The 12,660-nt window shown below is 32.7% G+C and overlaps 1 protein-coding gene across 1 annotated transcript in view; it reads right to left on the bottom strand.

The window, feature by feature from the left end:
* LOC145326647 (allatostatin-A receptor-like) overlaps positions 1-12,660 on the bottom strand; it is a 32,544-nt gene that overhangs the window by 7,825 nt on the left and 12,059 nt on the right. The window contains exons 5-9 of the mRNA XM_080170015.1: positions 11,192-11,252; positions 10,608-10,692; positions 8,661-8,817; positions 5,331-5,395; positions 2,355-2,443 (exon numbers count right to left, since the gene is read on the bottom strand). Coding sequence (XP_080026141.1) covers positions 2,355-2,443; positions 5,331-5,395; positions 8,661-8,817; positions 10,608-10,692; positions 11,192-11,252 — 457 coding nt within the window. The remainder of the gene's footprint in view (positions 1-2,354; positions 2,444-5,330; positions 5,396-8,660; positions 8,818-10,607; positions 10,693-11,191; positions 11,253-12,660) is intronic.

Genomic DNA, 12,660 nt, shown 5'->3' with positions numbered 1-12,660 from the left:
CTTTTCGTTAATTTAGACATGTTGGAATTGTCCTATCGATTTCAAATTTACTATTAAGTGATCTCTATAACTGGTTAGGTACTATTTAGGAAGTGAAGCAATTCTATAAGCGTTAAAAAGTCCGTATGTCCTGTTAAAACTGACTTTTAAAAAAAACCTTTTTCTTAAAACAACTTTTTATTTGTTATAATTATCCTATTCATCTGTTTTTTTTTAATAATGATTCCTATTACATCAACGTATAATGTTATAAGCGAAGCATCCATATAACCAAGCTCTAAAAAACTTAAATATGTACTTAAACAATAAACTGTAATCTAATGTACATTATTTCTAAAAATATTTATTTTCCAGTATCCCTCCGAACGTCCTAAACGACAAACGTCCTAAGCGACAAACGTCCTAAGCGACAAACGTCCTACTGCGACATCTCTTAAGTAAAACGTCCTAAAAAATTAAAGGTCGAATTTTTTAATGCAAGGATGTATCGGGTTCGAAACCATGCCGTTTGATAGCCAACACAGACTTTGGGAAAACTGTCGGACAGATTTTTAAAATTTGGCCTGTGGATGAAGTTATTAAAGAAATAAATTTCAGTTAAAAAATAATCCCCTGTGTTTTATCGCCATATTGGTTTTCATTGTTCCAATCGTTTTTTTGTTAGTGGATTTTATTCTCAAATTTTGGAAGATTTTTTTTATTTCATAACCTTTGAAAAATTTTAGGACGTTTTACTTAAGAAATGTCGCATTAGGATGTTTGTACCTTTAGAACGTTTGTCGTTTAGGATGTTTGTGGCTTAGTACGTTTGTCGCATTAGGAGGTTTGTCGCATTTTCAGGTTTAGGACGTTTGTCGCATTAGGACGTTTGTCGTAGTAGGACGTTTGTCGGTGTACCTTTTCTACGAATATAAAAATGGGGTATTCCTATCCAGTTTTTTGTTTAGGAATGAATATTTTTTGCCCGAGGGAATAAATGATGGAGCGATAGCTCATCATTTATTCACAAGGATAGAAATAGGAATAGGAACTGGATAGGAATACCCCATTCATAATATGAAACTAGTTTTGTTGGCCCGGGCCTTTGGCATCTCGGGGATAACAAAACTGGTTTAAATCTTATAATTATTCACTTTTATACCCGCTAAAATCTGTCTATAATACGATGCGATAATTAACTATTATTGACTTCTGATGAATCATAAATGAATTCTACTGTACAATATTTCTAAAAATAATTTTTTATACAGCCAACACTTTTGTTAATTCTAATGTCACGAAATTCAAATAAATAAATATTTTATAAGAATCAAAACTTTTACAATTTAAATGAAAATTTTCAAGTATACACAATTTTCATAAGGGCAAACTGACAGATTTTTCCCCCGACTAGTTACATCAATAAGTAACGAAGCACAAAAAATCCTGGATAGGAATACGGACAAAGAGATTAATAGAGCATCTGTTCAAATCAAGAATCACGAAACACTTTATCAAATCACGAAATCTTTCACACATATTTAATATTTTTTAATCTTTATATTTTATAGCTTGAATGACAAACCAACGGACAAAATAGATTACAAACTGGATGCTCTAAACATGAATAACTGCAATGGCGTGACGGACAGACAGACAACGTGAATTATAGAGTACCTACGCTGCTAAAAAATACAAATTGTAAGAAGCTTAAGTCTGGTTGCAGTCTATCCATACTAAGAATACAGGAAAATTAGCTAAAATGTTGGACAATAAAAATAATTTTTATCTTAAATGTAAGAATTATTCTTTATTAGTTCCTTTATGTAATTTCTAGTGGCATCGACTCTAGTCTCTAAGAGCGAAGCAAAAAAGCAAAAGTAATATTATAATACAATGAAGAAGTTTAAAACCAGTTTCGTCAGTCCTGAGGGGTCGAATGCAAGAGCTAACAAAACTGGTATCAATTTCAGGTTTTTTTCATTTTCATAATCGTAGAAAATTGTCCGTAATACGATGCTATACATGATTTTTTTAATATGACTGAGAAACTGTTCTAATATAGCGGATATTACTCGGTTCCGAAGCCATACCTGAAACTTCTATTTCAAAGAACCTAGGTCATTAAAGCAACAACAACAAAATTTTTAAAAGGCTTAGAATATTAAAGCTTAAAACCATAACAGAAATAAAGGTGATGTATCCTGAAAAGAAGAACATAAAAATACATCTATTATCCATCTATTTTTTAGGGGTTTGCTTTCCCTCTTCTCCTTACATCCCTCCTTTTTAGACGTATTTTATAACGTCTTACATGACACTTTCAAGCACTCCCTGGATTGATTTGGCAGTTGGCGAGATCTTGTACACCTTACCTGGATAACTATTTTATCATATTCCGTGTCCCAAGTTGTGTCATTCAGAGCTTTCACCACCAGGATTACTTGGATGGGACACCAACAAACTGAAAATGAATAAATTTTAGTTAAAACAAGGATGCCAACATCCGTAAATCGAAGCTTGTAGAGTTTCAGAACTGACAGAGCAAAATAGAAATATATAAGTTTAAATAAAATTGTACATGAATTTTCTATTTTTTATGAATCTATGGTATATGACTTATTTTTTGTTCTTCCAATTTCATGAAAGTTGTCATCCTTGTATAATTAGGATATTAAAACATCATTAATAAGTCATTAATGTTCTTTAAGATACTCTGGACAAAGTTATAAAAGTTGTTCTATAAAAAAAGTGGAGGTGGTTTAAATTTAAATGAATATTTTATGTTGTTAAGGATAGAAAAACAAATTAAATCTTAATATTTTTTACTAAACAATAATATCCTGTTTAAAACAATTCATAATAATATTCTTAGTATTGAGAAAAATAGATAGGATATATCAATATTAGAAATGAAAACAAAATTTATTATACATATATTGAGTATAAAAAGGGTTCTGAAAGTACAATTATAAGATTAAAACTAGTTTTTTTTAGCCCCGAGGTGCCGAAGGCACCAGCTATAAAACTGGTTTTAATCTTATGATTGTTCATTTCTATATTCGTAGAAAGCTGGATATAATACGATGCTAGACATAGTTTTTTCGTATGGATGAGAACCTGTTCCTATCCACCGGATTCGAATGAATACGAGAATAGTTATTTCTCGCATCGTATTATAAACGGCTTTCCGCGGATATAGAATGTACAATTATGAGATTAAAACTAGTTTTTTTAGCCCCGAGGTGACGAAGTCACCGGCTAAAAAAACTAGTTTTAATCTTATGATTGTACATTTCTATATTCGTAGAAAACTGGATATAATACGATGCTAGACATAGTTTTTTCGTATGGATGAGAACCGGTTCCTATCCACCGGATTCGAATGAATACGAGAAAAGTAATTATCTGTTAATGAAAATCTCCCAACCTATCAGAACGACAAACACAAACTTTTATAGAGTAACTTCGCTACTAAAGAACTGTCATTGTGTATTCTTGATAAAGGACATCAAATTTTGTTTTCAATATTTCATCTTCAATGAAAATAATAGTCCTTGTTAATTTTTATGAAAATAGATAATGAATAATGGATATAGAACATAATTGGATATTAATGAATAGGGAAAATTGTCATAAATTTAGGTTGCTAACATAGAACTATTATATTGGTCAGTTTGTTCTTTAATAGAAGATTATAGGGAAGGTGCAAAGGGGATATATCGTTATTTGAGAACGCTACAAGTTTTACTTTATTATAGAACTTAAAAATCTGGTGTAACATCCAAGTAGTAATAAATCCATTTAATGAATAGACTTTTGAAGACCCAATTTAGTATACTTAGAAAGTGGAAGTTTAAAAAAAAGTTTTTAGTTTGTAAGGAAAAAATTTTGTTTTCCAAATTTATTAGGAATGACTAATCCTTTCTTTCATTAATGAGAGAATTTTTTTTTAAATGTTATATATTTTCCAGTATGGCATCAAACCGATGGATATCCGCTTGATTAGAACCGGTTCTTCGCCGTATTGAAAAATCATGTATAACATGGTATCACCGAAAAATTTCATGCGGCAACTTGGGGATAACAAACCTGATTTAAACATTATTATTTTTCACTTTAATATCCGCGGAAAGCTGTCTTTTATGCAATGCGATAAATAACGCTCATATCACGGCTTCAGATCCGATTAGGGCCCACTTGACAAAAACATTTCTTTTCTATAATTAAGGTCGGTAAGTCCGTCCGTCCGTAACGAATAGCTTTTTTCGTTAATTTAGGCATGTTAGAATTATCCTATCGATTTCAAACTTTGCATGATTCCTGTAGTAGTTAGGTACGATTTAGAAAGCGCAGCAACTCTAAATTGTTACCAGAATTTCCGTACGTTCATTTTAGACATGGTTTCTTTTACAACAACAATTTTTTATGTGATAAAATCATACGATTTATCTGATTTTTGGATTACTGATTCCTATTACAATAAGGTACAATAATTTGTGCGAAGTATCTCTATAATCAACCAAGTCCTTAAAATATCAGTATGTCCTTAAACAGAATTCTGTATAAAAGAAGTTTTGTAACAAATTTACGTATGATTTTGTCTAATATTCAAATTTCGTATATTCAGTTTTGACACCCTACAAGAATTAATGTTCGTCTGTCATATCGTTTCAGAGCTTCGCTTCTATGGATGTTGTCATCCTTGTTTTTTATCAAATCACCAACTTCAAACGTGTTGATAAGGTCTAATTGCATCAAATTATACTTTCAAAAAAATAATTTGCATTAAAACTTTTTACAAATGTACTTTTTCCTACCAGTCTAAATTAAGAACCTAATTTTCTTCAATTCTCATACATATTACGTTTAGTTGTTGAGAAAAAAAAACATCTAAAATAGGTATTTCCATCTACGTATTATAGACAGCTTTCTGCGGATGTTAAAATGAAAAATAACATATTAAAACCTGTTTTGTTAGCCCCGAGTTACTCGGGAAAACACAACTCGTATTAATTTAATGATTTTTATTTTAATATTTGTGGAAAATTGTCTGTATTACAATGCTGTACATGATATTTCAATATGGCTGAGAACCTGTTTAAATCCAGCGGATAATAATCGGTTTGGAAGCCATACTGGAATAGTTATTTCTCGCATCGTATTATAAACGGCTTTCCGCGGATATAGAATGTACAATTATGAGATTAAAACTAGTTTTAATCTTATGATTGTACATTTCTATATTCGTAGAAAGCTGGATATAAAACGATGCTAGACATAGTTTTTTCGTATGGATGAGAACCGGTTCCTATCCACCGGATTCGAATGAATACGAGAAATGTTTATACCTGTGAATGCTATTATGACAGCCATAACCAGTTTTGTTACTCTCTTCTTGGCCCTCAAACCTTGCCTAAAAAAACAGAAGGGGTAATTCCATGTATCATCAATGGGGATGTATATCAATTTATCGGGCATTGTCTAATCCCTTTTGACAATCTCCTACTAGTTTTGCAAATAAAGAGACTTTTGTTTTTAAAAATAATAATATTAAAAATATTGCAATATTTATAGAAAATAATAAATTTCCTTAAACATTCAAAATAATGTTATTAATTGGATCTTCATGTTCTGTAATAAAGTGAAACTCCAAGGGGACTAAAATAATGATTTCCCCCTTCAACCCCCTTTACCCAATCCCCCCCCCCCCTCCTACTGGATGCACGAATGCCCAATAAGCCAGTTCCATGTTAGGAATCTTAATTGACGAAAATTTTTCCCCTGCCATAATATCCAAGTTTTTCTCTCTAATATGTAAAATTTAAAATTAGGTGAAACAATAGAAATTAATTTGAATTAAGTTGATTTTTTCAAAAATATGCTTTATAAGTCTTCTTAAGTTATTTTGATTTTTCAGCCGAATCTACGCAGCGAAGCTTTTCTAACTTTTAGGGTCAATTTAGGTTGCTAATATAGACCTCGTGTATTGGTCAATTCGTTTATTTGGTAAGAGGGGAGGGGATGGGGTATCATTATTTTAGCCAACTGTAAGCATTACTTTATTAGAGTACGTAAAAATCTGGTACAACATCCAAGTAATAATAAACAAAAAGGTATTCTTCTTATTCTTATTCGTTGGCTAAACAACTTTGGAGACTTTTATAGAATTTTGATAGGTTGGTTCATTAATTTCAGTGTCCAAATGTTTCAACCACTAATTGTATTCAACGCTATATAAGGGGTAATATTGTGTATCATCATTGGGGATGTACATCAATTTATGAGTCGTATCCCTTATCTTATCTCTTAAATAATAAACGATTCTTACAGTTCTGGCTCCCTCCTATGATTACAATGGAAAATTTAGTTCTTGTTTTGTATTATTCTCGTTATCTTGTAGTATTGAGTTACTAGATCACACTAACAAGATTATTATCTTATTTTTCTATTTTATTATTTTGTATCATCAATCGATATATTATTAATTGGATGTTGCCTCAGATTTTCATGTCCTATAACAAATTAATACTCACAGCTATCTAAAACAACGACACCCAACATCCATCCCCTTTACCCCATAACCTTCCCTATTACTGGACAAAAAAGAACTGACCAATAAATGAGGTTCATATTAGCAAGTAAAGAGATACTCGCAGCTGGCTTATATAATGATACCCCCTATTCAAGGGTAATGCAATCAAAGGGTAGGTTGTTTGTCATAGTTGGGTTGTTGGGGTCAACTACCCCAAAATGTTATAAAACAATGGATTTGTTATTACTTGGAACTTACACCAGATTATCATGTACTCTAACAAAGTGAAAATTGTAGCGGGCTTAAAAAAAGGACCAATCCCCTTCAACTTATCCCCTCCCCTTCAAATGGATGAACAAACTGACCAAGAAATAACAATACAATAAATACAATAACAATAAATACAAGAACTGACCAATAAATGACAAGGGAAATAGCAACATTGATTGATGACACTTTCCCCCACTTGTGCATGTGTATTCTATCTACATCCATATATAAAGAATAGAATAGATAACTCTCTGACAATAAATGATCGCATCAATCACACAACAAGTGCATGGTTGAAGCGAGCGAAGGGACTTTGCGCTGTTTTATAATAACGTTTTCTTATCCGTTAGCTTAACAACTTTGGGGACTTTTATTTATACATTTTGATTGGTTGATTTATTAAGCTGAGTGCCCAAACAACTAATTTTAAGTTACAGAAAGGTTAATTATGGGGATTTGGGATGTACATAAATTTATCGGCCATTGTCTTATCCCTTTAGATCCCTGTAATTCATCATGGTACAAAAATATATAAGGTGGCAAATAAACAACAAAGATAAGATATTATAATGGATATAGAATATATGTGGATATTATGACGGGGAAAATTTGTAGTCAGTTTAGCTTGTTCGGTTCGTTCATCCAGTAGGATGGTAGAGGATGGGGCAAAGGGGTTGCAGGGGGGGGGGGGGTCATTGTTTTAGCCAGCTGCGAGCATCACTTTATCAGAGTACATAGAATCTGGTGCAACATCCAAGTAATAATATATCGATTTTCTATAATTAACAGGATGTTTGTTTGTGTGTGTGAGATCTCGCTAACCTTCTTCCTTCACCCTCCCAAGAGAAACCCTCCCCTCCTACTGGATGATCGAACTATGTCCATGTTATCAACTTAAATTGAAAACAATTTTCCCCTGTCATAATATCCACGTATATTCTACATCCATTACAGAATTACAATGTAACAAATAGTTTCCATGTTTTTCTAAAGAACTGTCTAAATAAGATAATAGCTGTTTCATGTTTACATTTTCATTTCCAGTTAAAAATAGAGATGGATATATATAACACATGGACATATTGACAGGGAAAATTTTTCGTCAATTTAGTTTGGCTAATTTGGACCTCATTTAATATTGGTTATCTCGTTCATCAATTAGGAAGGGAGGGGATGGAATAAAGGAGGGGGATAGGGGGTATTATTGTTTTTGCCAGTTGTGTGTATTGATTTATTAGAGTACATGCAAATCTGGTGCAACATCCAAATGATATTTTAAAGGTTAAGATAAAATAGAACAAGAACGACTATGCTTATTGGTAACAAAGCTTTTTGTAACTTTTAGCTAAACATAAGTGCATCATGAGAGAGAGAGAGAGAGAGAGGGAGAGAGAGAGAGAGAGAGAGAGAGAGAGAGAGAGAGAGAGAGAGAGAGAGAGAGAGAGAGAGAGAGAGAGAGAGAGAAAGAGATAGAGAGAGAAAGAGAGAGAGAGAAAGAGAGAGAGAGATAGAGATAGAGAGAGAGAGAGAGAGAGAGAGAGAGAGAGAGAGAGAGAGAGAGAGAGAGAGAGAGAGAGAGAGAGAGAGAGAGATTGATAACAAAGCTTTTATCTCATTGTTAAAAAGATATAAGAAATTAATTTCTCTTCTACTGTCAAGTAATTGAATAAAGGAATAGAGGGGGCACAAGTATTACAGTATGGCGTGGGGACCCTGCGGCGACTTCCAATTGGGTCTTGGAATATCAGCCAATAGCGTCTGAAATAAAAACCGAGCCAAGTTGCTACAAAAGAACATAGAGTAATTTTCTAGTAGATGAAAAGGGTCACCACCACTCTGGCCAGGTAGATGTCTGTATAATTGAAAATCGACTTACTTTGATATTCTGTAGGAGGTGGATGTCCATAGCCTGCCCAGCATGGCCAGGTACAAGATCAGGATGATCAGGACAGGTACCGCGAAGGAGGTCACAAAGAACCCGACGTGGAACCCGGTAAAACTGTGCTTGTACTCGTCAAACCGACAAAATTCCACTAAAAATATAAAAGTTATTTTTCTCATCGTATTATATAGACAGCTTTCCGCGGATTTTAAAATGAAAGAATTAAACCAGTTTTGTTATCCAATCACGCCCGCCCCACTTTATATCTTAGTTTTGATAAGATTTTTTTTGTGGGAAGAGGATCTTTTTTCCTAGGGTCGATTTCTCTCGGGTTGAACCTTCCCGTAAAATAGTTTTATATCTTAAAAGAACCTATGAGAGGCTGTATTGTAAAGGAGAACAATATAGATTCAACGGTTAGCAAGATCCTTCGGTACGGACAGACGAAAACAAAGACATTCTGTTACTTTTTTAAAACTAGAACCTAAAATATTTGCAATTTTTAAAAGAAGGCTTTAATAAAAAATATTGAAATATTATAAAAGTGAGGGCAAGATCCAATTTAAAATCAATTTACTGGATATGACACATACACATTCTTCAACCCTAGAACCAATTGTTCAAAATGGATGGGTCCATATCTTTAAACATAGATAAGTTGGTTCAAAATCTTGCTTATTGGTAAAATCCTATTTAATTTTTAATTTCATAAAGTTTTACAAATTTTGGGTATAGTCCCTTTCGTGGCAACGCACCTTAAGGGGTGATTCTTCTTATTTTTCACAGTAGCTTTTCTCCTATTTCTAGCCCCTGCGGGGAGGTGTAACCCTGCGGGTCCAATTGCCTAACCCTGTGGGGCAATCACCTAACCTAACCTAAAATAGCTTATAAAAAGCCATTTTAAAAATACGACGAATCGCTCCTTAAGGGGCGTTGCCACGAAAGGAACTATTCCCAAACATTTTTTGTCAGAAGTTTAAGATTACAATAACTATAACTGAACTAATTGAGTTTTATCTTTGTATAGGTCCCAAGATGTTTTTATACTATTTTATTTTAAGATGTAAGCATCGAGATTGTTCTAAGCTATTTTCCAGCTCTTTTCTTACCCCCTTTGAGCAAAGACTCTATATATGCTAGGCGAGCATCCTATAGTATTATGTAAAGTACTATTATTAAATGCTAGTCTCATTTATGATATGTTTTTTTATCATTTTCTTATCTATTTATCCAAAAACTTACAAAATCTTACATAAACTACTTCAGAGTCAGTTATGAAACATTATACTGTTCAAGGAATCTGCAATTAATGAATCTGTTTTTGAATGCCTCAAAAAGCAGATTTTAAACTCTTACAACTTTCAATCTGCTTAGAAGTTTTTATTTTTATGGATGTAAAAGTAAAAGAGATAAAAAATTTGGGGGTGAAAATTGTTTTTCGAATGGTGGTTTCTGTTTCGAGGGCTGGTTGGTTCTACCCTCCTTATTTAGAACATATAAACCTTCAAAGGACCTATGATAAGCTACATTGTAAAGGAGAACCATAACAGTTCAGTGGTTAGCGAGATCCTTTGGTACAGACCCAGACAAGATATAGTTGTCTAACAAACATTTTGATTGAGACAATTGACAAGGGATCAATTAAGTCTTCAAATTTACCCATATAAATATACTTTTTCCTTTCAATATAGTTATTTATCGCATCGTATAATAGACAGCTTTCCGCGGTTATGACAATGAAAAATTATAAGATTAAAACCAAGGGCCAAAGGCCATAGCTTACAAAACTGCTTTTAATTTTATGATTTTTACTTTTGTATTTGAGGAAAGTTGTCTTTAATACGATGCTATATATGATTTTACAGCAGTATGACTGAAAACCGGTTCTAATCCAGCGGATATTAATCGGATTCGAAGCCACAACGGAAAAAAACTACTTACACTCATCTATGGAGATAACATTGTGAGAAAACCAGATTGGCGCGGAGCATACCAATATTACTATCCACGTGGACGCTATAGCTACCTAGATAGATAGATAGATTTTTTCCAATAATTATGAATAAAATGTAAATAAACCTAATTAATATTGTGTTTATTTTACAAAAGATTGAATAGCGTTGGTAAAAATAATGAATTAAAAATAGCATTCATTTTCTTTGAAAAATTGGATTAAATTCTAATTCTTTACTTATTTTTTGTTGTAGATTCTTAAGAAAGAAAATGAATTTCACCAGACCAATAATGGATATAAAATATACGTGGATATTATGACATGGGGAAAATATCATCAATATAGGTTGCAATATGGACATCACTGATTGGTCAGTTCGTTCATATAGCAGGAGGGAAGGGGATAGGTTAATGGAATATATGGGGATACGGGGATCGTTATTTTTGCCTGCTATAAGATTTAACTTATTAGAGTACATGATAATCTGGTGCAAGATCCAAGTATTAATAAATCCATTGGCCTAATACCAAATATTGATTACTTGGATGGATATCTATCTATCTTATTTTACCTTAGTATATGGTATTGTCCGAATGCTCAATGACGTCACTGGAAAAACGACAGCTAAAAACCTAAAAAAGGATTAAAATAGGTTTTAAACATAAAATACATCCAGAGAGAGAGAGAAAGAGAGAGAGAGAGAGAGAGAGAGAGAGAGAGAGAGAGAGAGAGAGAGAGAGAAAGAGAGAGAGAGAAAGAGAGAGAGAGAGAGAGAGAGAGAGAGAGAGAGAGAGAAAGAGAGAGAGAGAGAGAGAGAGAGAGAGAGAGAGAGAGAGAGAGAGAAAGAGAGAGAGAGAGAAAGAGAGAGAGAGAGAGAGAGAGATGGAATAATTGGATGTTTATTACACTAGTCTCCAAAGTTTTATATTAGTCTTATTCGTTAGCTTAACAACCTTGTGGAATTTTGATTGGTTGATTCATTAAGTTGAGTGTTCAATTCTAATCTAAAAAAGGGAATAATTTTGTGTATCATCATTGGATCGGCCATTGTCTTATCCCTTTAGATCTCTATTATACATTGCTAATTACTTTTGGAGTAATAGAAGCATCTTATTGATTTAACATTTTAGATGGAGATTTGGTGCTTCCCCTCAGAATTACTGTCGAGCACTTTATTTGACCAATTTGCATATAATTTAGATTTCTTATTAGGGTCGGTCCGTCCGTTACGGTTAGGTAATCAAGTCCTTAAATGTGAGCATGTTCTTAAACGTTATCCTGTATTTAAGCAGTTTTTCAATAAATTTTGTTAGACTTATACATTTCTGATTTTTCAGTTCTGAAACTCTACAAGTTTTATTGTTCGTTTGTCCTTCCGTTTCAGAGTTTCGCTTTTATGGATGCTGTCATCCTTGTTAGTAACAATATTACAAAGAAAATTTGTTGTAAAATCATTTAATTTAAAATTCTGAACTGGAAAGCAAATCTTTAATCCCTTTTGTGTATTTCAATAAGAAAATTCCTTACAAAAGAAATCAATTTCTTTTCAACTCAGAAATAAAGACATTGCCAGTAATACTTCAAAACCGATCAGTATCCACTGGATTAGAAACGGGTTTCAGCCATACTAAAAAATCATGTATAGCATCGTATGACAAAAAATTGTCCATGATTATTGAATTGAATAGCAAAATTAAACAAAACAGTCTTGTTAGACCGGGCCCTCAGCCCCTCCTCGCTAACAAAACTGACTTTAATCTTAAAATTTTTCATTTGAATATCCGTTGAAAGCTGTCTAAAATACGATGCGATTAAAAACTATTATGATTTTTTAAAGAATAGTTTTCTCAAAATCTAATTCCTTATAATAAGAACGTTCTTTTATTCTTTGAAGTAAAAAATTTTGTTAAATATTGATTGGTTTGTATAAACTAGCAGCGTCATCAATTTTCAGAAGGGGTAATTTTGTTTATTGAAATCAGGAAGGCACAATAATCTATCGTCTATTTTCAATTTTATAATCATTATTTAGTAGTTATA

The sequence above is a fragment of the Acartia tonsa genome, chromosome 8, assembly GCF_053477335.1.
Source record: "Acartia tonsa isolate MP-2025a chromosome 8, ASM5347733v1, whole genome shotgun sequence".
NCBI classification, from domain to species: Eukaryota; Metazoa; Arthropoda; class Copepoda; order Calanoida; family Acartiidae; genus Acartia; species Acartia tonsa.
This window is presented reverse-complemented; position numbering and strand designations above follow the sequence as displayed.